We start from the raw sequence: 27,784 nt of genomic DNA on the forward strand, positions 1-27,784 counted from the left end.
CGAAAGATTTCAGTGGAAAAATATAAGGTTAAAATTTCATTACTTTCAAATAACATGTCAAAATACTAGTTTACAGCTGCTTGAAAGCAGACAGCTGGCAAGAGACAATACTTTATTGACTACAATTGTGATTCTCAAATTATTCCTTCGAAAGTAAGATTATGTACGAGAGCACGAATTAAATTTTAAAAGTAATTGAGGTTACAAATTAATCTATTTTATATCAAAATGTTTTTCGATAATTATATGCATGTCACTCTAAGTCTGTATTTTGAGAGAAAGTCTAATTGATATTTCAAAGGTGCTTGAACAATCAAATTTCAGATTTCGTCATATTTTTAAGGTCAGGATACACGATCATATTCGCATTATATTTCCATCATATTTTTGGTCAATAAGAAGTTTTATCATTGTCTATGGTCGTGTAAGCGCTTAAAACTTCGCATCATAATTGACTTTTTGGCTTTAAACTTATCTTCATAGTTGGAAAAATTTTTGAACTGAGATAGAAAAATCTTCCACTCTGATAATTATTTATCAAGGGATCCGCCAAGTAGTCTCGTTTTCTGTTTTCAATTTAGGCAGTACTATGGAAGCCTTTTATTCCTATCAGACAATGTTACACCCAGAAAACCTCATTCCAATCTATACAAACGATCGATTTATGTCAGAAGATCACTTCGTTCCTCGTCAAAAGAGGGGCAGTGCAGCAAACAGTGCTCAGTATCCTTAATACCATCACTTGTTTAGCACATTGGGTTAATTGTATCCCTATAATTGTGTCTGTATTTTTGAGGGTTCAATTTGCTAAGGCCAACCCTAAGTTGTGTAATATAAGATATTCCTAATCGTTCGCAGATGCCAAAAACAGATCTCGCAGGAGGATGTATTATGGAAGGCAGTTTTGATTTAAAAACAGTAACAGATGGTGCAAGTATGATTTTGTGGATCAAGCTTATCCCATTCTGTTAAGCAATGAGGATAGAAAGTAGACTGAAATCATGTAGTCCTTGCGCCCATTCGCACAATTGCGTCCTGCCTACAAAGAGAAGATAGAAACTGGTAAACTGATGGGATTGGTTCACTAATATAAAAAGGTGCAGAATTATTTAGAAAATTTATAAAACAAGGTGAGGGGTCAACTCTATCTCTAAAGATTTAGCGATTCTCAGCCTAACTCCGCGTATAACTTTTCACGTGATGTTATTTCCATGCTCTTGTCATCACAAGTGCAGCAGAATATTGAACAGACCTTACAGAAAATTCTAAAACTTGTCAACCTTACATTAAACAGTTTCTGTTATAGACGCAATCTTTTCTACTTTTTCTACTTGCCTGATCGTCTCAACATGTTTACAACAAAATTTGTTACATAAGCCGACTTTCTAGACACTGGTCTCATGCTGGTTCTTTAAAGTCACACTTGTTGCTAGCTGGTTCCATGCTTTTTGTAAACTTACGAAATTTAACCAAAAAAACTTAAAATATCAAGACAGATTTGTACACTTCAATTACCAAAGTAAAACCCTGCCGTATACGTTGACAAATTGAGCGTTGACAACAGATGTCATCATAGATGTCTCTCCCCCTCGAATAGGTCCCATCCACCCTCATAGTAAACAGTAATTTTTCATTTTCTTTTTTAAGGTATAATTCTCCTGCACTAAAAAAAAAATCAAAAATTTTAAGTGTGAGGCTTTTTTGACAAGGCCCAGTAGAAATGTTTTTAAAATTTCATGCTTCCTTTACAGAGATCAATGTTTCTAAACCTGATCCTACTTGTAGTGTCATTGTGATATCAAGCAAGATGTTATGCAAAGCAGTTCCCTTCAATTGAAAAACATAAGATATAAATTGAAAACCATAGACTAGGGTTTTATACAGAGACTGTTTGCAAATTGAATGAAGAGGACAAAGCATGGGTCGTCCATACCTATATGCCTTTTTTGGGAAAAAATTTGTATGAGCATAACAAAACAACACATGTATGAAAACATTTCTTGTGCTGTGAGAAATCAAGGAGTATTTCTGTCACTGCTAATTCTTTTAGTCAAATTCCGAAAGGGGGTTTAGATATTCTTGAATCGTTACACCAAAACTTCATAAAAGTAAGCCGTTTAAAAAAATTGCATAAAGAAAACTTTGACCACAATTATCTTGAAGCCCATGGTAGTAATTTAAGAAACGAGCGAGACAATGCAATGCAATGGTAATGTCTATTTCGTAGACAAGAAAGGGCCCATGATCAGATTTCAGCGGATCCAAAGCTGTAACTTTTTAATCACAAAAAAGATATACATCGGAGTACATTGAGTTGAATTCATTTTATTATCAATATCATTTATCCTCAATAATTTTGTTTTCTGATATAGTAAAGTGCAGAAATAAATATTAGTTTTGAGAATTTTACACAGGAATGAATGACGGCTTTTAATGATACCAATTTTCCCATCTGCGAAAATCCTATCAACATTTCTCAACGTCGATTGTGAACGCAACTTTAGTGGTAAAAGGACCATATAGTCAGTTTACAATCTTTTGCATCTTTAAAACATGGCTTGTAATATGATCTAAAACAGGTAATTATTACTTAAATTTCATTAATTATCATAGTCTTAATCATTTAACAATCAAACAATCAATAATATATAGAATTATACATTATTTCACATGGTAGCAATTTCTTAACTGAAGTGAGAGTGAAGTGAGACATAAAGGACAGAACAGTAAAATAAATATTCATCAACTCCAGCCCATTCATCTAACATGTAAAGAATCTGATGTTTTCCTTTCCTCTCGTTAACTTTTTAGAAACTTTGGAGCCTAATAGTTCAAGTACATTGGTTGGCCATCTGGTTCATTTACCTTTATCTCCCTCTCCTTTGCTTAATAATTTGGTGAGTGACTTAGGTGATGAATATAATGTTCAGGATAGTTTATGAGAGGCAACGGAAAGTTAGGACAATTGTGGACAGGAAGGACAGGTAGAATGATATGTCATCTCTTGACCAAAATGCCAGTAGAGAGCCTATTAGTGGTTCATCGTCTTTGTAATAAAAGAGTTTGAAAATAACATTTTAACTCGCTGCTAAAGTATATGAAAATCACAGCATTAAAAGATGAGTTACAGTTTGGAAGCAAACCAATATAACTTATGTATGAAAAGGCTACCAGGTTTGGAGACAAGATATAAATCAAAAGAATTATGTTAACTGGCACAAAGGAAACAGCGAATCCAGTTAGAATAAAGATCATTGCTTTTCCAAATTCATTTTCCGGTCTTTTACCTCTTTTTCTAGAAGAAGCGACCTTTTGAGCATCACCATTTTTGCTTAAATGGTCATCTTCATCTGCACCACTTTTCTTCACTACAAACCTATGGCAGTTGGTTGGTGACATTTCTCTCCTTTCCACAGATCTATGCTGCTTCTCTTCTTGCCCTCGAAAACAAGCTTCTCTGATGCCTGTTGTATTCACCTGATTGACGTTGTTGGTGCACGTGATATTTCCAGTGTTGATTTGATTATTTTGATCATTTACAAGGTCGGCACAGCGATGTTCATTTTGTGAAGAGAAGTCAGCAACGGTGTTCTTAGGGCCAGAATGAACTCTGATATTTTTGACATTTTCTTTTATAGAAAAATACGTCAAGATGTATATAATGCATAAAAAGAGAAAACAAATTAAGAAAATTGATAAATATATTTTTTGGAAAAAGTATCCGAAAAAAAGCGAGGCAGCTGCATTAATTGCATTCAAAACAAGAATCACGTGGCTCTTTCGAATTGTCATGAAACTGCCGTATCTGTTAAGTAACTTCATATGAATGCATCGGTCTATTGCGATTGTGATTGTGAGGTAACCAGAACAATGCAAAAAGAGCGCCACTGGTACATGAAGAAGATAAGCAATCTTGCTATTAATCGGTAAAATGCATCCAATATGATAAAGTAATCCAGTTGCACCAACAAGGAAATCTGATACACTTAACCAGAAAATGAACAAATAAGATACGATTCTTAGTTTGTTGAGCTTCTTCAAAGCATATACAAGGGAAAAGTTGAGCACCAAGTTTGAAATATCTATTCCAACTCCGAGAATATTGTACAGAATTTCTTGCTTTCCTCCTGCCATTTCCGTGCAAACTTTTTTGTGCAAACTGCTAGGAACGAACGGGTAGATAAAAGCTTGTTTCTCATTTTATCTCACTACACTGACTACATTTGCAGTCAAAACCTTCCAAATTCAATCACTTTACTCTCAGAAAACATATTGTGGAATAAAAAGTGTAAAGTTTATGAATTACCTTCAATATCTTATTCTAGAAGAAACAAAGAATTGTGTATGTACAAGAAAAAAATCAAACTAATTTACTAAAATGCCTAACGTGCACCTTATTGACATGAATTTTACCATGCCTGTCCTAATTTATTCTTCATAAATGTCCTAATTCTTGTAAACCTGACACTAAAAGGCTTCATTGTGTTTATCAAGTAAATACAAGTATAAAAGAGTGCTTACATACTTTCGAATAGAGGAATAATAAACATGTTCTGTTTTTAAGTTCTAATACTTATCAATGGTTTACTATCTGATTTTAAATGCATAAAGCATTAGCTTTCGATGGTGTATATCAGACTGCAAGTGAAACATTTCAGGCACATCCCATCTAAAACAAACATATCGTTTAAACAGAAAATTTTAAAAGAAAAATTTTATACTACGATAATTTGCACTGTTTAAGTTACTTTACCTCAACAAATCGCAACAAACATGTGTAGATCAGTGTCTCTGTGATTCTGCACTCGGAATGACAAAAGTTTACAAGTTAGGATCTTTGCCCATTTCTTTTCAAGCACTGTTTACTTTCTTGAATGTTTCTTGCAAACGCTGCCAACGGATACCTTTTCTCTCCAGGAAAACGTGCTGCTATTGCTTTCTGGTATTTGTTGTCACGGAAATGCAGTTGAAACCTCTTCAAACTTTATTATAAAGATGTGTAAACATTAATACCAGCTGTCTTGTTATGTTGTTTCGCGTTTGCCACTTTTCGCTTGCAAACATTATTTTCATTGATATTTTTAATCAACGGTTCTGTTGTGATTGGATCTTTTACGTTTCCATCAATCTGACAGCTCAGAAATTAATTTATCTTGCACTGCATGTTTTCAAATCCTTTTTTATGTCTCTAAGCAAAAAACTGCCCTGATTTGAAAGAGCCTAAATAAAAGCATAGATTCTTTTTTAACTTCAATTGCTTGACCTAGTTATTCACTTTGAAGTTTTTTCTTTGCCTAGCATCCCTTTGTGATTCTTCATTACGGTTATAGTATATTCAATTGGCTGTAGCAAAGGAAGGACACTTGCACACTTCCAAGCAATTACCTATAGAATAAAACTTGATTGAGGCACTTGTGACCAACAATTTTCTAAAAAAATCGATACTCGTGATAAAATTATCAAAAAAACGTTTATGTGAACTGAAAGCGACAATTCACTTAAATTTTTATTTTAGGATAATTAACACATTTTTCTTGAAATATGATTACTCAGTACCATAATACTAATATTAAGTGTAAATTGGATATGCTATTAACGTATTTCCGAATATTTTGTTTGCAAAAAAGTCTTTGCAACTTCCGGTTTCACAAGAAGCTAAGCTATTTTCTTGATAATAAGAGACTTTTCAAGATTTTTTAAAGTTTTTGATCGTTAATAGAGAACTTTTTGAATCTGGATTGGCATTTTAACAAACATGGCCTAGACGTATAACGTTCTAATCATTGATGCTGTATCGTTGCAGAAACGAGTATGGTCGACGTCTTGAAATGTAGCAATGTGACATGGCTCATGAGCTGGCTCATTCGAAAAAAAATACCCGCATGTTCATTTCTCTAATTATTTGATCTCACTGCTATCAGGGCATCAAACGTTATTATACATACTTAAATAGAGCTAACTCCTACTTGTACCTATCAAGTCAAATTAGCAGGTATCATATTCAAGCAACATTTATTTCTCGAGAAATCCAGCACACGATCTCGTTTTAATGCCTGCACAGACATGGACCTGTACTTTAATTAAAACCAAAAGAAACAAAATCCACAAATAAGTAAATTCTACGCTTATATGGGCTCAAATCCAGTCATCACGTTGCTCTACATTGCTTTGTTTCTTCTGTTCACGGCTATATAATTCTGCATGTGATTAACTTTAAAGCATCTTGATATTTACGCAAAGACTCCCTTCCATCAGCTTATCTATCGAACATAGAAGAATCTCTAAAAACGAGTTTGACGCAATAATGAGGTCTAGAAATTATTGTAAATCGTATTTTATGTCAATATGAAGATGTAATTAAACTCCTAAAGAAAAATTTACTTTGACAGAATCTTAGCTTAGAAAAAAGATTGAGATTTCAAATTGATAACGTGATTATTTTGTAAATATTTGACGTTTCTTGTTCGGAGTTTTGCTTTTCGGAAAAAAATCTCTTTGCAGAAATTGAACAAATGCAAAACATCGCAGTTTATAAGCAATACTGTATTTGGAAATCAAAGCTACAGGTTAAAATTTAAATATACTGATAAATAATCGGGCCTTTCTTTAATTAAGAGGCAAACATAAAAACGTATAAATTCAAAATATGACAGAGCTTGCCTCGAGCATCGCATCGAGAAAGAAAAGACAAAGAGTCAAGAGGAATAGAAAGTCGTTCAAAAAAGATCCTCCTCTTGTTATTCGGTAAACGTAAGTCCTGTGAAATATATAAATCTTACAAACCGAATCACGGAGAGCAAAACTTGTATAGTGCGTGTCAAAGGAGTTAGATAATAAAATTTAAATATACTGATTCACGAATCGAGAAATCGTGACAACTCTGCAATAAACATAAATCACCTACAGCCTGCTTGCTATATATGAGTAAAATATACTTTGATATAAAAGAGATAGGTTGACAACATTTCCAACAAACTTTCCAATTCAAATAAAATTTAAGTTGCATTTGAGCCTGATCCTTTTGAAAACTGCCATGCAACTAAATCCACAAGCAGTGACATCTTGGATGTCTCAGACCTAAACACTTCAAAAAGATATTCACAAATTGTTTTCAAAAATTATAAAAGTTTTCATACAAATATGATGAGGATTGTTGTTTCTTATATCTCCCAATCCACGTATATATTTTCAGCTTCCAATATTTGAAAATGTCGATCAATAATTTAAAGCAGTTAGAAGCAATTTTCTTGCTTATAATTATTAGTTATCCTTCATAAATAACTGAGTATAATCCAAAAGAGAGAGAAATATGCTGTGCTAAAGAAATAATATGTTGAATAAGCTTTGACGATGTTACAAAGACTTGACGATGACGCAGAACTGGGGACGTATAACTTAAGAAGTACTTTGGTGGTAGCAGTGAATAGGAATTCAAATTTAGCTGGGGATCAGAAAAAAGGGCTTATGAAATCTGTGTATGTCGGAAAAAAGTCCAGATGTATTTGGGAAGAAACTGTTTGTGTTGTCACTTTGTAAAAGTAAAACATAATACTTTATTTCAAAGCGGTCATAAACATTATCCATAAATGCATTATTGAGATGGTCTTTATGGCCCAAAGAACCTCAGTATTTTGCATTTCAGATCCTCATAAGAGTCACCTCCTTTTGTGGCGCTTTTTAACTTAAATCAAATTGAGTTTAGCTTGAAAAGTGTTTTTAAATAACGTCTTAACTCAGTGCTGAAGCTGATGAAAATGACTGCATTGAAAAAGGAGTTGCAATAAGCTAGTAAACGAACATACTGCAGCACTGTTTCATGATACATTTTTCCAGAAAACTGTCTATAGGCCAATAAGCCGACCGCAGGTATATAGGAAACAGTGTATGCGGTAAGGATAAAAACCATAGCTTTTCCAAATTCTGTCTCTGGCCTTCTCCTTCTGCCTCCCCTAGCATCCAAAGATTGGCCATTTTTCACTATGCAGCGAATTTTGTCGGAGCTCTTTTCACTGTTATCTCTTCGATCTTCCTTTTTGTCTCCATCTTTTTTCTTCGCCAATCTCGCTTTATCTACTTCGTCTTGAATTACTTCCGCGTTGCCAGCAGTGTTTTGACAGTTTTCTTTGCTGTTGACTTCCATACATGAATTAACCATAATGTTACAATTACCATTGTTATCAGCTTGAGAAGGCTTTGGCTCCTGCTCTGGTGGAAATTCCGCTTCCTTGACTTCAGAGTGAACTCCACTACCCGTTACTCTGTTCTTTATCGAAAAATATGTCCAGAGGTAGATAGCAAAGAAAAATACGAAAAATGCAAGGTAAAATAATAAAAGGATATATGGAAAGGACCAGCCGATAAATAAAACAATCGTGACAAGTACAAAATCAGATATCAGTACAATATAACTTCTTTTCATTGTCATCAATTCTGAATACCTCATGAGCAATTTCATGTGAATGCACCGATCGACTGCAATAGTTATTATAATAGACCAAGAGTATTGTAATAAGAAGTTCATGGCAATTTTTGCTGCTACAAAGCCAATATCCACTTTCAATAGAAGTTGTATATGGTAGGAAAACCCTGCTAGACCGACAAAAAAATCTGAGACACATAAGCAGAAAATAAACCAATAGGAAACGATTTTGAGTTTGTCGAGCTTCTTCAGTGAATATGCAAGAAGAAAATTTAGTACCATATTCAAGATGTCAATAGTAATTCCAAATATGAAGTAAATGATTTCGATGTGATTGCTAGGCATCTCGGCTGCAGGAACTGGCAACAAGTGGATTATTTTATTTCATCACGTAGTTTCAGTAGATATCAGCAGCGACTGTAGACCCGCTTATAACAACAATCAACGCGAACAAAACTCAAAATGAACGCAAAAAATATGCAATGTACTAAATCATGACCAAGTTCTGACAGATCATGCAGCTTCAACATTTAGTTGGTTTGACAGAAGTGTGTAATTTGTATCGCAAAAAACCTCAGCAGTTTACTGTACTCAAGATACGGTACCTAAGCTTGGCTTGAAACGGCTCTCAAACGTACGTCATCGCCTTTTCTCTTTATTGAATTTCTGTATTTGTCTTGCAATCTGGAACTCCTAAATTTTCTTAATTTCTCGAATGCAGTTTTATTGTATGCTTTTATTGATCACAAATTACTCGCTAATTGCCAATATTTTTCAAAGGATTAAAGTAAAAAATGACCCTCGATTTTTCAATTTCCGTGCATTTGAAATAAATATTTACAAATGGAGGTATAGAGTTCTAATGTGATGACGTCACAAAAATCTATTTTTAGAATTTTTGAATTTTGACTCCATAACCTGAAGGATCATCATGAAATACCTCTAAATGTGCAAAATCAGGCAATTGTATTACGAAATGGCAGAGATATGGCCACATGTTTACTGGTTCTCTCCCCATCAAACCTCTGTATTTTGGTCTCTGTTCATAACTTTATGAACAGAGCGAAAATAACAGTGATTCGTTAGCAAACTTCAAATCTTTCATTAGCCATATCTCAACCGATTTTAGACATATCTGGCAATTTTGCATATTTGGAAGTATTTAATGGTGATCTTTTACGCTATGTGGTTAAAATTCAAAAATTCTAAAAATAGGTTTTTGATGACGTCACACTTTAGAACTCTATTGAGACTAACCTAAATACCTTTCAACGACCATCTGGCCTTATTTTTTACTCTCTTCACAATTCCTTGAGGACCAAATCGAAAACACAGAACACAAGATTCCTCCAAGCTTAATCTTTTAAAGTCAAATAGAAGACGTCTCTACTGTTCAAGTGTAGTAAAATATTCCTCTTTCTGGGTTTCCTTAATTTTCACAATAATCTCATTCCATACATAATCAGATAGATTTTCGCATTCATTTTCTCTTTGAATTTTCCCTTCGAGCTTTTTAGGAGTCTTCAGCGATTGCTTTTATGTTTAGGAATATCAAGTTGATGTTTCGGTGAATTAGAATTATATTTAGGAAATATGATTTGAACGTAAAGTAAAAAAACTCCTAAAAAGCCCATTTAATTTAGGAGCTTTTTACTATGCTGATATAGGAAGATGGCAGATACGAAAGATTTCAATGGAAAAATATAAGGTTAAAATTTCATTTATTTCAAAAAACATGTCAAAATACTAGTTTTCAGCTGCTTGAAAGCAGACAGCTGGCAAGAGACAATACTCTATTGACTACAATTGTGATTCTCAAATTATTCCTTCGAAAGTAAGATTATGTACGAAAGCACGAATTAAATTTTAAAAGTAAATGAGGTTACAAATTAATCTATTTTATATCAAAATGTTTTTCGATAATTATATGCATGTCACTCTAAATCTGTATTTTGAGAGAAAGCCTAATTGATATTTCAAAGGTGCTTGAACAATCAAATTTCAGATTTCGTCATATTTTTAAGGTCAGGATGCACGATCATATTCGCATCATATTTCCATCATATTTTTGGTCAATAAGAAGTTTTATCATTGTCTATGGTCGTGTAAGCGCTTAAAACTTCGCATCATAATTGACTTTCTGGCTTTAAACTTATCTTCATAGTTGGAAAAATTTCTGAACTGAGATAGAAAAATCTTCCACTCTGATAATATTTTATCAAGGGATCCGCCAAGTAGTCTCGTTTTCTGGTTTCAATTTAGGCAGTAATATGGAAGCCTTTCTTTCCTGTCAGACAACCAGAAAAACTCATTCCAATCTATACAAAGGATCAATTGATGTCAGAAGATCACTTTGTTCCTCGTCAAAAGAGGGGCAGTGCAACAAACAGTGCTCAGTATCCTCAATACCATCACTTGTTTAGCACATTGGGTTAATTGTATCCCTATAATTGTTTCTGTATTTTTGAGGGTTCAATTTGCTAATGCCAACCCTAAGTTGTGTAATATAAGATATTCCTAATGGTTCGTAGATGCCAAAAACAGATCGCAATAGGAGGATGTATTATGAATAGCAGTTTTAATTTAAAAACAGTAACAGGTGGTTCTAGTATGATTTTGTGGATCAAGCTTATTCCATCCTGAAAAGCAATTTTGATAGAAAGTAGACTGAAATCATGTAGTCCTTGCGCCCATTTGCACAATTGCGTCCTGCCTAAAAAGAGAACTTAGAAACTGATGAACTGATGGAATTGGTTCACTAGTAAAAAAAGGTGCAGAATTATTTAGAAATTTATAAAACAAGGTGAGGCGTCAACTCCATCTCTAGAGATTTAGCGATTCTCAGCCTAACTCCGCCTACAACTTTGCACGTGATGTTATTTCCATGCTCTTGTCATCACAAGTGCAGCAGAATATTGAACAGACCTTACAGAAATCCCAATACTAGTCAACCTTACATTAACCATTTACTGTGATAGACGCAATCTTTTCTACTTTTTTTTTACTTTCCTGATCGTCTCAACATGTTTCAATCCAAAGAATGTCTACAACAAGAAGCTTTGACATAAGCCGACTTTCTAGACACTGGTCTCTTGCTGGTTCTTTAAAGTCACACTTGTTGCTAGCTGGTTCCATGCTTTTTGTAAACAAACGAAATTTAACCAAAAAAAACTTAAAATATCAAGACAGATTTGTACACTTCAATTACCAAAGTAAAGCCCTGCCGTATACGTTGACAAATTGAGCGTTGACAACAGATGTCATCATAGATGTCTCTCCCCCTCGAATAGGTCCCATCCACCCTCATAGTAAACAGTAATTTTTCATTTTCTTTTTTAAGGTAAAGTTCTCCTGCATTCAAAAAAAAATCAAAAATTTTAAGTGTGAGGCTTTTTTGACAAGGCCCAGTAGAAATGTTTTTAAAATTTCATGCTTCCTCTACAGAGCTCAATGTTTCTAAACCTGATCCTACTTGTAGTGTCATTGTGATATCAAGCAAGATGTAATGTAAAGCAGTTCCCTTCAAGTGAAAAACATAAGATACAAATTGAAAACCATAGACTTTGGCTTTATACAGAGACTGTTTGCCAAAGGAATAATGAGGACCAAGCATGGGTGGTCCATACCTATATGCCTTTTTTGGGAAGATTTGTTGTTGTATGAGCATAACAATACAATACATGTATGAAAAAATTTCTTGTGCTGTGAGAAATCAAGGAGTATTTCTGTCACTGCTAGTTCTTCTAATCAAATTCCGAAAGGGGGTTTAGATATTCTTGAATCGTTACACCAAAACTTCATAAAAGTAAGCCATTTAAAAAATTTGCATAAAGAAAACTTTGACCACAATTATCTTGAAGCCCATGGTAGTAATATAAGAAACTAGCGGGACAATGCAATGCAATGGTAATGTCTATTTCGTAGACAAGAAAGGGCCCATGATCAGATTTCAGCGGATCCAAAGCTGTCCGTTTTCAACCAGAAATAGATATGCATCGGAGTACATTGAGTTGAATTCATTATTATCATCAATTTCATTTATCCTATCCTCCATAATTTTGTTTTCTGATATAATAAAGTGCAGAAATAAATATTAGTTTTGAGAAATTTACACAGGAATGAATGCAGTGGCGGACTGGCTACCCTTTGACCCATCGGGAAAAGCAAGCAAAAGGGCGCCAATATGTGTTAAAGTTGCTTATCTTTGGGGCTTGTAAAACGGGCCCGGAAAAATGTTGTCATACTTCATCCTTAAAATTCTTTGCAATTGAAAACACCCTATTTAGAATGTCGGAACAATTGGCATTGGCATGAAGAAGACTCTCTGTCAAATTGACTGTATTTGAAACGTGTACACGGCTGGTCAAATTTGTAGGTATCAAGTGACGTATTGTCCCTCAATTTCATGTATCAAATGAAGATATCAAATGATAGATTTTGAAAGTTGGACTAATACTCAAAGCCCGTTTTCAGTTAGCGAGACACTCTCTTACAAGATTTTATAAAGAAAGCAGCTTCTCTGGCCTAGGAGACGAGATTATTTTCAATTAAACTCGATCTCAAAATCTTTAAAAATTTGACGAGATATATGACTTCGTTCTCATCAAACGGTAACCTAAAAATTTTTGAAAGTTTTGGAGGATATCATTGAGAAATGTAAAGGGGTGCCACATCACATGCTAGCCTAATGACTATGTTGCTCCATGCTCCTGCCTCCACGCTACAGTTACATATCATTTACAAAAGATATGATTCCAGTTCATCAGCGTGCGGAATAATGATTAGGTATTGAACATGTGCTCAAAACCGTAGAATTGTCTGAAAGATATCTGATAACATATCTTGGACAAACAGGCACCGCGGAGCGTTGAGAAAAGTGGGGGGTCTAAAAAAGTGGGGAGGGGGATAAAACCGGATAAAAAGAGGCTTTTGTGGGACGGCTAAAGCCCCCTCAGCCCCCACTCCCCCCCCTGCTCCGCGGTGCCTGACAAATGGAATTTTAGAGATCTTGCTGCCATTATTTTTGTGCAAATTGACGATTTTGCAGATTGATAGGCTCCCTCTCTATGAGAAATTGTGCCTAGAAATGGTAAAAGGAAAACAATTCTTTAGGAAAAGGCACAGTTCCTTTCCGGGACAAAAATTGAAAGAAAAAATGGAAAACCTTTAATAGCTAGTTGTAAATTTCAAAACAGCAGGTTTAACTTTCCATTAATTTTCCTAGAAGGTTCTTACATGAGGGTATCAATCCTCAACAAATTCTATACAAATCTTTTTGAAAAATGGTCAAGATTTTTGACTTCAGTTAGTGATAATTTCTTTTGATGCAAAACTCCTGATTTTAACGTACAAAAAACAGGATGCCTCTGAGTTATTAGTTGAATTGCAAAACATAATAGCTTGTCACGGACAGGAAGGATTGTCCTCTTTCATTCATAGAGTAGTTTTCACAGTCAAGGAATAGTTGATGGCCCAAAGAAAAAAGGACTATTATTTAAGAGAGACAACACAATGAAAATGCACATATTACGGCAATATTTGAAAAATCCCCTTCTCCCTAAACAACTATTTCAACAAACTTTAACAAATAGCCATAATAAGCGTAATTGCCATAACGTTTGTGTAAATCCCCCCTCCCCATCTCTGATTACATGATATGTGAACGTTCCCATACCCAATAGCCAACACATCCAGTAACAGCCATTCTGATTAGAAAGAACACAGGGAAGTGCTCAGCTATTTTTTTTTCCAAAGTGCGAGCCCTCAGTTATTGAATATCAGGCACTAGGATTAATTTGCATCAGCCATAAGTATAGCCATAAGTCAAAAAACTAATATGGCTAGTCAGAAGTCATTGGTTTCACAAAATTATTAGTCATCAGTCAATTGGCAAATAGTCTGCTAGTTAGCTAGTGAAAATCCCTACTACCCCCTCAACAGAAATCAAATTAATTCAAATATTGTGCCTTTGCTTGAAAAAATTGCTAGCTAACCAAAATTACAAGACGTTTTATACTCTGAGGAGTTTCAGACAAAAAAGCTTCTAGAATGTTTAAAATATTTTCTGTTTTCAAAGTCATTTCCAAAGCAAAATATGTTCTTTACAAGGTTTTCAGAAAACCTGGCAGAATTTGCAGATTGGGAAACTTTGCAATCAATCTTAATATTGCTCAACTTAAAGGTGAAGCTAAACTTTTTATGCAAACGTACTTTGGACAATTGATGATTGTAATCAATTTTAGTTCTCTGCGAAGATTAGTTGCCTTTCGAAAGTTTTCTTGTTTTTGCAAAAAATAACTTGGTGCAGAGGGCGCACCGGGAAACTTCCCGGTGTCCCGGTGGGCCAGTCCGCTTCTGAATGACTTACTGCTTTTAATGATACCAATTTTCCCATCTCCGAAAATCCTATCAACATTTCTCAACGTCGATTGTGAACGCAACTTTAGTGGTAAAAGGACCATATAGTCAGTTTACAATCTTTTGCATCTTTAAAACATGCCTTGTAATATGATCTTAAACAAATAATTATTACTTAAATTTCATTAATTATCATAGTCTTAATCATTTAACAATCAAACAATCAATAATATATAGAATTATACATTACTTCACATGGTAGCAATTTCTTAACTGACTCCGTGAAGTGAGACATAAAGGACAAAACAGTAAAATAAATATTCATCAACACCAGCCCATTCATCTAACATGTAAATAATCTGATGTTTTCCTTTCCTCTCATTAACTTTTTAGAAACTTTGGAGACTAATAGTTAAAGTACACTGGTCATCTGGTTCATTTACCTTTATCTCCCTCTCCTTTGCTTAATAATTTGGTGAGTGACTTAGGTGATGAATATAATGTTCAGGATAGTTTATGAGAGGCAACGGAAAGTTAGGACAATTGTGGACAGGAAGGACAGGTAGAATGATATGTCATCTCTTGACCAAAATGCCAGTAGAGAGCCTAATAGTGGTTCATCGTCTTTGTAATAAAAGAGTTTGAAAATAACATTTTAACTCGCTGCTAAAGTATATGAAAATCACAGCATTAAAAGATGAGTTACAGTTTGGAAGCAAACCAATATAACTTATGTATGAAAAGGCTACCAGGTTTGGAGACAAGATATAAATCAAAAGAATTATATTAACTGGCACAAAGGAAACAGCGAATCCAGTTAGAATAAAGATCATTGCTTTTCCAAATTCATTTTCCGGTCTTTTACCTCTTTTTCTAGAAGAAGCGACTTTTTGAGCATCACCATTTTTGCTTAAATGGTCATCTTCATCTGCACCACTTTTCTTCACTACAAACCTATGGCAGTTGGTTGGTGACATTTCTCTCCTTTCTACAGTTCTATGCTGCTTCTCTTCTTGCCCTCGAAAACAAGCTTCTCTGATGCCTGTTGTATTCACCTGATTGACGTTGTTGGTGCACGTGATATTTCCAGTGTTGATTTGATTATTTTGATCATTTACAAGGTCGGCACAGCGATGTTCATTTTGTGAAGAGAAGTCAGCAACGGTGTTCTTAGGGCCAGAATGAACTCTGATATTTTTGACATTTTCTTTTATAGAAAAATACGTCAAGATGTATATAATGCATAAAAAGAGAAAAAAAATTAAGAAAATTGATAAATATATTTTTTGGAAAAAGTATCCGAAAAAAAGCGAGGCAGCTGCACTAATTGCATTCAAAACAAGAATCACATGGCTCTTTCGAATTGTCATGAAACTGCCGTATCTGTTAAGTAGCCTCATATGAATGCATCGGTCTATTGCGATTGTGATTGTGAGGAAACCAGAACAATGCAAAAAGAGCGCCACTGGTACATGAAGAAGATAAGCAATCTTGCTATTAATCTGTAAAAGGCATCCAATATGAAAAAGTAATCCAGTTGCACCAACAAGGAAATCTGATACACTCAACCAGAAAATGAACAAATAAGATACGATTCTTAGTTTGTTGAGCTTCTTCAAAGCATATGCAAGGGAAAAGTTGAGCACCAAGTTTGAAATATCTATTCCAATGCCAAGAACATCTTGAAGTATTTCTTGCTTTTCCCTTGCCATTTGAATTCTTTTACTATTCCTATAAATGGAGTTTGAACGGGTTAGAATAACCTGATTCACGTTAGAACTCGTTATATTACACAAATTATGATTCAAAATTTTCCAGATTGAAGCAAACGTTGCCCGAGAAAACATAGCATTAAATACAGTCGGTGATGTTACTCGTGAAAAACCTTAATAATGTATATTAGAGCGAAATGCACTGCAAGCAACAAGTCTTAGGCGCAACAAAATCCCATTGACTAAATGTATCAATGAAAAATTGAATCTTAGAAGGAAACATGAAAATTGGAATGGTTTGAGTAAATCTACCTTAACAAAACGAAAGGAACAAGTGTAGAAAAGTGTCTCTATGGTTCTGCAATCGAAAATGACAAAAGTTTACAAGATTGTGTCCAACCCAATTTCTTTTCCTATCAAAATATACTTACTTTGAATTTTTCTTGCAAATGCTACCAACGGATACCTTTCCTCTTTAGGAAAACGTGCTGCTATTGCTTTCTGATAATAGCTTTCACGTCAATGCAGTTGAGACCTCTTCAAATTTTATTGTGAAAATATGCAAACATTTATATCAGCTGCTCCTTTTATTGATTGCTATTGCCACATTTCTTTTGCAAACATTGTTTTAATTTATATCTTCAATCAAAGGTAGTATTTCGATTGCATCTTCTATCTTGCCATCAATCTGTCAGCTCAAAGAAAGCAAGGGCTTTGATACCTAGCGAGAATATTTTCCTTTTGCTAACATCTTTTTTTGCCTTATCTGGGCAAAGCTCTTTTAAGCATCGTAAAGTCAAGATTGTGGAGCCAATTGGCCCCCATAAAATCGCATGTTCACTTAATAGTTGGGGCCTAAGACTTAGACATAGTTATTTTCTTGTACTACAATGATAACTTGAAATTTTCATGACAATCAAATCAATATTGACGTCATAGTGACATCATTACATTTTTCAATTGTTTGCTGTTTATAAAATTTTTCTTCAAGATTCCCATTAAATATCGCAAATACGTAGTTCAATGTAGGCTCTGCGAAAGCTTAACAAAAACATCTTATTGTAAACTACGAATATTTCTTATCTGTTTCTTCTGTTCGACTGCATCCTCAAGGACTAGCGAGAATATAATATCACTACGTTGATAATTAGGAAACCCTCCTTTCAAATCGCAACGAATAAAATCTGCCGAAATACAAGAAATGATTCGAAACTTTCGTTTTTGATGAAAGTTTGATGAAATATGTTTCCGCAACTGGGTGTTTATTTTCTTTCTTGATCTTTTCGTCCCTACTTCTGACGTAATATACTCTGTCATAAAATATATTGTTTTTAGATGCATGTTCCATAATGTCAAGAGATATTCAATGATTTTGCTTCTAATGCATGCAAAGGATCAGGAGCGATAATAATTGGCTGCAGTTTTGCTCCATTTTTCAATACTTATGCCATTTCGGCTCCTGCCACTTCATGAGAATTCGGCAAGTGTCATATGACATTTGATAAAGCATTTTAAGAAGTGGTGTATTTACTACTGCAACGTGTAGAAGGCAGAGGCTGCATAAACTGAGTTATAGACATGCAGACATTTGATAATCATTGGCAGTTAAAAACTCTTTCTGTTGATACTTTTTCAATGTCCTCAACTTATAACTTTCTTTTTAATCAATATATTGGACATACTTTGTTACTGGTAAATCATTCTATCAAATTTGGTTTTTTAGAATTAGATTTAACCTATCCTTAAACTATCAGATAATCAGAATCAGAATCATGCTGAATACTTGGTTAAAAATCTTATGTCACAGTCATTTTTAGCACGTAGTAGAAAGATAATGAAATTGGATGTAGCACCTAAATTTAATTGTAAATTTCTTATCTGCTTTTTGCAATAAAGGTCTGGTTGGTAAACAATGGTAAAACTCTTAGAAAAATTGTAAGCTATAGGCTTAGTAAAAGTGTCGTTTTAGATTATTCTTTTTACAAACGTTCTTGAGCCAAAATAAACAAAATCGCATAATACCGACAAAAACAATTCAAAGTGTCATTTGTTAATTAAAGATGTTTCTGAACAGTTCTCGTAAGGCATTTATAAAAAACTTGCTTCTATAAAATTGATATTTGTCTAAACCTAAAACCTTACTTTTACAAGAAGTTTCTCATGTTCGAAAAAGAGGCAAATTTAGCATAAAAAACAAATGCAAACAATGTTTTACTAACAAAAATACAGCTTTTCAGCTACTTTTGCAATGGCTTTAGCAAACACAATTTCATCTAAAAAGACGTTTTTCTTAGCCTATACCCCTATTTTTTCACCAGGTTTCTTAAGGGATAAAAACAAGGTTTAAAACTGATCGAATCATTTCAAAATAGCATTTTATTGATATAAATAAGGCTCCAAAGCAGTTTTTACAATGTTACTTGCAGAAAATGCTTCATCCAAATCCAACAATGAACATTTTTCATAATCTTAGGATAAAACGTTAAAAGGTTAGTTTGAGTTTGAAATTAATTAAACAAGGCTTGGCCAAGGTATGGCACAGATTTTGTTTTTAGATACAGCATGGTAACATTGAGCATTTAATTATTTGTATATCTGACCCCACTTCTGTTTTCTTTGTGATTATAAAGAAAATGTCATGTTATTGCATTCCCTTAAACTGAAAATGACATCAGATGACATTTGCTGCAAGAATATTTAAATATGCATGTTATAAAATAAAAATAGTGATTGTGAGCAAAGTGCAAAGATAATTTTTTGAAAAGACTTTGGTAAAAAATAGTTAAATAAATAATTAATAAATAAGTGAAAAAACAGATAATTGATAAAAAACAAATAATATATAAATAAATAAATGAAAAAATAAATAAAAAATAAAAAAATTTATAAATAAATACATAAAAGAATAAATAAATAAACAAATAAATAAATGAGTAAAAAGTAACTTTGGTATTCAAACCTTAGCTTTTTGCTATTTTAGGACAGATTTAATGTATAAGCAAAATACAATTACAACTGTTTGGAATGCCGCTTTATTCAAGGCATTGCTTCAAATGCGCATGCGCAATTAATGTCAATGTCGTTATTTTTAAACCACATAATATACTCTGTGGGAGGAACATTTCTGTGGGAGGAACATTCGTGGCACTAATGGAAGTTAGCCAGTCTGAAATAAAAAGTCTAAGAAAATTTAGAGAAAAGGTTGCCATGAGAAAAGTGATAACTAAGTTGTGGTTTATAAATGCAACTGCTACATATAACAGTTTGGATTAAATGTTGTGGAGCGCCTTTGATTGTTAATTTTGCCTTCGCACTAATGCGCATGCTTACATAATGCATCTTTCATTGGTTCAGACGAATGGATAGAATGATTGCCATAACCAGTAGGAATTTAGACTTGCCCCCTTCAACAAGATAATTTCTATCTAGTAGACAAGATAGAACGCGGGATTAGGCTCGAACAAAATTAAACGGTCATTTTTGGGCCATAAGTACAAACTGGTGTTCATAATCTTCCATTACGTCATTTTGTTGTCTGAAGTAGTGATTTGCAGAAATGAATGTAATTTTTGGAATTTTCAGCAGGACTTAATGTCAACGTTTCGATGATACACATTCTTCTTCGCTCCCCTCCCTCCCCCCTCTCCCTTCTCATAAGAAAATGCTACCAACCCCATTGTGACAGCTACCTTCCAAATAAGTTTTTACGTCAGTTGTGAACGCCAGAAAAATGGTAAGCGAACCATGATGTCAGTTTAATATTTTTAAATCTAATAAATATTATTTCGCGTAATACTACTTTGAATTTCATGAATATTCTGTCTTCATATTGAAAACGTAATAAACAATACTTCGTGAAGGCAATTTTTCATAGGACTCCATCACTCTATGACCGAACCCGTCACTAATAAGCCACCAATGAGTCAGCAAGTAAATAGCCATTAATTCCAATCTTTTATTCCAAAAATCATCAATATCAAATGCAATATGAACAGATGCATTTGTTTCCTCACTTTGACTCTTAAAGAACTTTGGCGACTAATAGTCTTTGTTAGTCACAATAAATGACGATTGTAGCACATTGCTTTTCTTAAAAATTTTCTAAGGACGCTATCCGTTCTTCATAATTTGAGAAGTGGCTTGGGAGTTAAATAAATCCACTCTTGCGTGAAATTCTCCAAATTAAGCAACTATTTGAGATGCTAGTGAATGTTAAGTTTGGTAATAAAACATACAAAGCCATCAAACGTTTTATTGTTTTGAGTCTTATGGAGGTTAAGGAAATTAAGAAACGGGACGTGAGCTGAGATTTTAAAAGAGGTACATATGCCCGTATAACCCACAATAAAGATTTATTGCCTTTTAATTATACGAGACTGGAAAAAACGCTTCAAATCACTGCTAAAGCTTACAAATATCACAGCGTTTAAGGATGCGTAACAATTTGGCAGCAGATTAATGTATCTAATCGACGAAAAGTCTACCAAATTTGGATACAGCATTTGAAGCAAACGAATGACATTAACTGGCAAAAAGGCAACAGTGAAGCCTGCTAAAACAAAGATCATCGCTTTTCCAAATTCGTTTTCAGGCCTTTTCATTCTGTTCCTAGTAATAGTGACTTTTTGAGTGTCACGATTGCTGTTCAAATGCGATTTTTCAACTGCATCTCTTTTCTTAATTCCAGCCTTGTGGCAATTATTTTCTGCTTTTTCTCTACTTTCCTTGTTTGATACTGTACAAATTTCAAAATCTTGTTTTCTTGCAGAGCATTTCTTCTCTTTCTCTTCCTGCTTTGCAAGACGTGTTTCTTGGATAGGTAAAACATTCAATTGATTGACGTTATTTGTGCACGTGACATTTGCAATGTTGTCGTGATCGTTTACAAGATCAGCACAGCGATGTTCATTTTGTGGAGACAAGTCAGTGCTCTTCAGTCCAGAATGAAGCTCAATCTTTTTGACATTCTTTCTGATTGAGAGGTACGTCGAAATGTATACAATGCACAAAAAGAAAAACAAAATTAAGAAAATTGATAAAAATATTTATTTAAAAAGTGTTTGAAAACAAGCGAGGCAGCTGCATTAATTGCATTCAAAACAAGAATCACGTGGCTCTTTCGAATTGTCATGAAACTGCCGTATCTGTTAAGTAACTTCATATGAATGCATCGGTCTATTGCGATTGTGATTGTGAGGTAACCAGAACAATGCAAAAAGAGCGCCACTGGTACATGAAGATGATAAGCAATCTTGCTATTAATCGGTAAAAGGCATCCAATATGATAAAGTAATCCAGTTGCACCAACAAGGGAATCTGATACACTCAACCAGAAAATGAACAAATAAGATACGATTCTTAGTTTGTTGAGCTTCTTTAAAGCATATGCAAGGGAAAGGTTGAGCACCAAGTTTGAAATATCTATTCCAACTCCGAGAATATTGTACAGAATTTCTTGCTTTCCTCCTGCCATTTCCGTGCAAACTTCTTTGTGCAAACTGCTAGGAACGAACGGGTAGATAAAAGCTTGTTTCTCATTTTATTTCACTACACTGCCTACATTTGCAGTCAAAACCTTCCAAATTCAATCACTTTCCTCTCAGAAAACATATTATGGAATAAAAAGTGTAAAATTGTTTATGAATTACTGATTCTATAAGGAACAAAGAATAGCGTGCACCTCATGTATATGAATTTTGCCTGTCCTATTTTATTCTTTATGTATGTCCTAATTCTTGCAAACCTGACACTAAAAGGCTTCTTTGTGCTCATTAAGTTAAACACAATATATATAAATAAAAGTATAAAAGAGTGCTTACACGTTTTCGAAAAGAGGAATTATAAACATGTTCTGTTTTTAAGTTCTGATACTTATCAATGGTTTACTTTCTGATTTTAAATGCATAAAGCATTAGCTTTCGATGGTGTATATCAGACTGCAAGTGAAACGTCTTAGGCACATCCCATCTTAAACAAACATATCGTTGAAACAGAAAATCTTGAAAGAAACATTATACACTACGATAATTTGCACTGTTTAAGTTACTTTACCTCAATAAATCGTAACAAACATGCGTAGATCAGTGTCTCTGTGATTCTGCATTCGGAATTGACAAAAGTTTACAAGTTAGGATCTTTGCCCATTTCTTTTCAAGCACTGTTTACTTTCTTGAATGTTTTTTGCAAATGCTGCCAACGGATACCTTTTCTCTCCAGGAAAACGTGCTGCTATTGCTTTTTGGTATTTGTTTTCACGGAAATGCAGTTGAAACCTCTTCAAACTTTATTGTAAAGATGTGTAAACATTAATACCAGCTGTCTTGTTATGTTGTTTTGCGTTTGCCAGTTTTCGCTTGCAAACATTATTTTCATTGATATTTTTAATCAACGGTTCTGTTGTGATTGGATCTTTTACGTTTCCATCAATCTGACAGCTCAGAAATTAATTTATCTTGCACTGCATGTTTTCAAATCCTTTTTTATGTCTCTAAGCAAAAAACTGCCCTGATTTGAAAGAGCCTAAATAAAAGCATAGATTCTTTTTTAACTTCAATTGCTTGACCTAGTTATTCACTTTGAAGTTTTTTCTTTGCCTAGCATCCCTTTGTGATTCTTCATTACGGTTATAGTATATTCAATTGGCTGTAGCAAAGGAAGGACACTTGCACACTTCCAAGCAATTACCTATAGAATAAAACTTGATTGAGGCACTTTTTTAGGATAATTAACAAATTTTTCTTGAAATATGATTACTCAGTACCATAATACTAGTATTAAGTGTAAATTGGATATGCTATTAACGTCTTTTCAAATATTTTGCTTGCAAAAACGTCTTTGCAACTTCCGGTTTCACAAGAAGCTAAGCTATTTTCTTGATAATAAGAGACTTTTCAAGATTTTATAAAGTTTTTGATCGTTAATAGTGACCTTTTAGAATCTGGATTGGCATTTTAAGAAACATGGCCTAGACGTATAACGTTCTAATCATTGATGCTGTATCGTTGCAGAAACGAGTAAGGTCGACGTCTTGAAATGTAGCAATGTGACATGGCTCATGGGCTGGCTCATTCGAAAAAAAATACCCGCATGTTCATTTCTCTAATCATTTGATCTCACTGCTATCAGGGCATCAAACGTTATTATACATACTTAAATAGAGCTAACTCCTACTTGTACCTATCAAGTCAAATTAGCAGGTATCATATTCAAGCAACATTTATTTCTCGAGAAATCCAGCACACGATCTCATTTTAATGCTTGCACAGACATGGACCTGTACTTTAATTAAAACCAAAAGGAAGAAATCCACAAATAAGTAAATTCTACGCGTTTGACGCAATAATGAGGTCTAGAAATTATTGTAAATCGTATTTTATGTCAATATGAAGATGTAATTAAACTCCTAAAGAAAAATTGACTTTGACAGAATCTTAGCTTAGAAAAAAGATTGAGATTTCAAATTGATAACGTGATTATTTTGTAAATATTTGACGTTTCTTGTTCGGAATTTTGCTTTTCGGAAAAAAATCTCTTTGCAGAAATTGAACAAATGCAAAACATCGCAGTTTATAAGCAATACTGTATTTGGAAATCAAAGCTACAGGTTAAAATTTAAATATACTGATAAATAATCGGGCCTATCTTTAATTAAGAGGCAAACATAAAAACGTATAAATTCAAAATATGACAGAGCTTGCCCATTCAAGATTTGCAATTAAAGAGGTATTACTGGTCAGCTGTTAATATTGAAAACGCATCGAGAAAGAAAAGACAGAGAGTCAAGAGGAATAGAAAGTCGTTCAAAAAAGATCCTCCTCTTGTTACTCGGTAAACGTAAGTCCTGTGAAATATATAAATCTTACAAACCGAATCACGGAGAGCAAAACTTGTATAGTGCGTGTCAAAGGAGTTAGATAATGTTTGTTAAATAGCATTGGTCACAATATCAATTGCACACATACATACATACATACACACATACACACATACATACATACATACATACATACATACATACATACATACATACATACATACATACATACATACATACATACATACATACATACATACATACATACATACATACATACATACATACATACATACATACATACATACATACATACATACATACATAGTTATTCTGTTGAATTGGAAGCCAGTGTACTGCTCGATATTCATAGATATTCAGTATCCTCAAACTACCTTTGGAAGATAGGTAGCAAACAATACAATAAAGTTAATGAAAATACTTGGTTATTTAAGCAAGTTAACAGACATAAAATTTTCCGTTTGCTTTCAGGAGTTTGCATTGATAGCAAAGCAGTTGCGATGGCAGGAGAAAAGCAGAATGAATTGTACGATGCTATTGGAATCGCAATAAGCATTTCAAACTTGGTGCTAAACTTTTCTTTAGCATATGCGTTGAAGAGACTAAAAAAACTGAAAATCGTCTCTTACCGGTTCATTTTCTGGTTGAGTTTATCAGACTTTTTCGTTGGTGCAACTGGAACACTTCATCATGCTGGACGACTTTTGCAGGTTGACAAAAAACTAATACTGGCTACTTTTTTTCTTTTGGCGTTCTTTTTTCATTTTTCTGTTTACCTCACAATAACAATCGCAATAGACCGATTCATTCATATGAAGTTACTTAAGGGATATGGCAGTTTTATGACAATCCGTAAATGCAACGTAATGCTCCTTGTCAGTACAATCCTTGCTGCTGCAACTTACCTTTTTAAGAAATTTATCCCAGAAATTTTCTTGATAGTATTCATCTTCGTGTTTTTTCTTCTGTGTATTGTTTATATTTCGACGTATTTGTCAATCAAGAACAGCGTCAAAAAGATCGAACTTCATTCTGGACTTAAGGAGACTGATTTGTCTCCACAAAATGAGCCACGCTGTGCCAATCTTGTCAATGATCACGATAATCAAAACAACATTGGAAATAATGTCAATCAAGTGAATTTTACACCCAACCCAGAAGCATGTCTAGCAAAGCAGGGAGAGGAACAACAAAGAATCTCTGCAGGAAACCACATTTTTGCAATACCAAATAGAGAAAGAAGGGAAAAGACAGCAAAAAAGTGCAACAAGCTTGGAGTTGAGAAAAGAGATGCAGCCGAAGATGTGCATTTAAGCAAGGATCTTAAATCTCAAATAGTCGCTACTTCTAAGGCCAGAAGCAAAAGACCTGAAACTGAATTTGGAAAGGCCATGATCTTTATCTTAGCTGGTTTCACCATAACTTTCCTGCCAGTTTACATAATACTTCTGTTTCAAACTATGTCACCAAGTATTGTTGAATCATTTCCAAATGGTTATTTCTTTTTGCTGCCAAGTTTGAACTCATCCTTCAATGCTTTGATTTTCATAGCCTTCAGCAGTGAGTTAAAACGTTATTTCAAAACTCGTATTATTCAAAAGTATTAACTACTTCATTAGCTATCCATAAGATCAAGTTTATCTTTCATAGCTGTACCTTGAAGATATCTATAAATAAAAAAGGAACTGATCTTTGTAAAGTGGTATCAATTTACCTTCATAATATAGGCCTCTATATTTTTATCTTGCAGCAGCATTACATTGTGGGATACATGTTTCTTAATACCTTTGTAAGTGCGGTCAGGTCATATAAACAAGGCTATAAAAGTTTATCAGATTGCAAATGGATACTGTTGGAATAGGTTTTTATATCAATCTTTCATTTGAGATTTTAAGAAAGAATAAAAACTTACTTTGGGACTCTTTGTCAACGGCGTTGAATATGATTTGAAGAGTCTTGCGAACTAAATTTTCTTAATTTTATTTGCCTTGTGCTCTGTGACTTTTGTTCAGATAAAACGAAAAATCTTTTGTGTATATAAGTTGTAACTACAAGTAGTATAAGCGTCCTGATGTTGTTAGGACATTAATTATTCTTCTTGTATTTTCTTTTCGTATATTTTCTCAGGGTAAAAATTATTTCTAAAGCTATCTTATTTCGCTGTGATTTTGGGCACGTAGCAGAAATATAATGAATTTGATGGTGCGGTACCTAAATAAAATTTGAATTTCTGTTGCTCTTCCTGTCGATATAAAAACTTGACGTCTGGCTGGCAAAAAATAACAAGATGGCAAAAAATTGCAATAAAAACAAGATGACAAAAAATTGCAATAAAAAGGGAAGGCTATAGGTTTTATCAAATGTCCATTTAGCCTTAATCTACTTGTATACCGAATTCTTACGGAAAAAGTAAAGGCACATTTGAATTCAAAATAGAAAAAATTACAAAGTACCATTAGATTGATAGGCACAAAATTTCTCAGCAGTTTCTTCAAGGCTTAAAATTTTCCATTAACACTTACATCTAAAGTTTCAAATCTTTTGATCACCTTTAGCTTTACTTTTTTAAGCAAATTTGGTAAGGGTAAACAATGAATATTTTACATTAAAGCAGACAAAAACAATTCAAAATGCCATTTTATTTTTATAGATAATGCTTTCAAACAGCTTCTGTAAGGACTTTAACAAAAAAATTATCAACAATTGGATGTTTTCTCTAAGCGTTAATGTAGTGTTGCTTTTGTACGAAATTATCCAGAGAGTATGTTTTATTGATAGAGATAAGGGTTTTAAGTAATTTTTTCAAGTTTTTTAGCAAAGCACGTTTTATCTAAAGATGGATAATTTTCCTGAGCCTATAGCTTACTTTTTTACAAAAAGTTGTCGAAAAATTAATAAGCAAATTTAACATTTAAAGCGAAAGAGACAAATCAAAAGACCGTTCAATTTTGACACAAGAACGCACGCGGCTTCTTGTGCCTTGAAAGCGTAAGAAAGTTTTCAAGGATAAAATTGTCGTTGGCTTGAGTCTTAAATCGCTTTTTTAAGATCACAATAAATATAAATGAAAATTATATCAAGAATGAACGTCGTTTTTGAAAAAGGGACTTTTTAGAGAGGTCCATGTTTGATAAAAACAATGCTATAGACTTAAAAAATTGTTGAATGTTCTAGAAAAATCATTTTCTCTAAAAACTCTTAAATTGCGAGTTGAAGGGTCAACTATTGATGAAAAATTAAGACTATAGGCTTTGAAAAACCGTCTAAATTTTTTCTAAAATTTTTTTTCTTGAATTGAATTTAGTTCTGGAATGAACGTTGTTTTTTTGAAAAAAATGACTTTATTTAATGGGAACCATTTTCATAAAAACCTAACGCTAAAGGCTGTGGAAAATTTTCGAATTTTTTCAAAAAACTTCTATAAAAACCCATAGACCGCTTCTTTATTTTTATAATTAACAA

General features: G+C 33.6%; 3 protein-coding genes across 4 annotated transcripts; 1 reads left to right on the forward strand and 2 right to left on the reverse strand.

Annotated features, from left to right (window-relative positions):
- Positions 1–64: 64 nt before the first annotated feature.
- On the reverse strand, positions 65–22,705 carry LOC148958435 (uncharacterized). Of its 2 annotated transcripts, none has more exons than XM_089112718.1 (2): positions 22,540–22,705; positions 65–4,159 (listed from the first exon to the last, which is right to left on the reverse strand). In XM_089112718.1, exon 2 carries the CDS (start codon positions 4,132–4,134, stop codon positions 3,040–3,042), a length of 1,095 nt encoding a protein of 364 aa, XP_088968844.1. In that variant the 5' UTR covers positions 4,135–4,159; positions 22,540–22,705; the 3' UTR covers positions 65–3,039. The 2 variants fall into 2 exon arrangements, with proteins under 2 accessions (XP_088968844.1, XP_088968845.1); XM_089112719.1 differs by lacking the exon at positions 22,540–22,705 and adding an exon at positions 4,754–4,958.
- On the forward strand, positions 6,685–27,464 carry LOC135685463 (uncharacterized). Its single transcript, XM_065201413.2, has 2 exons — positions 6,685–6,750; positions 24,794–27,464. Exon 2 carries the CDS (start codon positions 24,823–24,825, stop codon positions 25,927–25,929), a length of 1,107 nt encoding a protein of 368 aa, XP_065057485.2. The 5' UTR covers positions 6,685–6,750; positions 24,794–24,822; the 3' UTR covers positions 25,930–27,464.
- Positions 14,487–17,456, reverse strand: LOC148958436 (uncharacterized). Its single transcript, XM_089112724.1, has 2 exons — positions 16,920–17,456; positions 14,487–16,507 (listed from the first exon to the last, which is right to left on the reverse strand). The coding sequence occupies exon 2, from the start codon at positions 16,486–16,488 to the stop codon at positions 15,394–15,396; it is 1,095 nt and encodes a 364-aa protein (XP_088968850.1). The 5' UTR covers positions 16,489–16,507; positions 16,920–17,456; the 3' UTR covers positions 14,487–15,393.
- Positions 27,465–27,784: the final 320 nt, after the last annotated feature.

The sequence above is a fragment of the Rhopilema esculentum genome, chromosome 15, assembly GCF_057945365.1.
Source record: "Rhopilema esculentum isolate cy_ngs chromosome 15, ASM5794536v1, whole genome shotgun sequence".
Lineage (NCBI taxonomy): Eukaryota > Metazoa > Cnidaria > Scyphozoa > Rhizostomeae > Rhizostomatidae > Rhopilema > Rhopilema esculentum.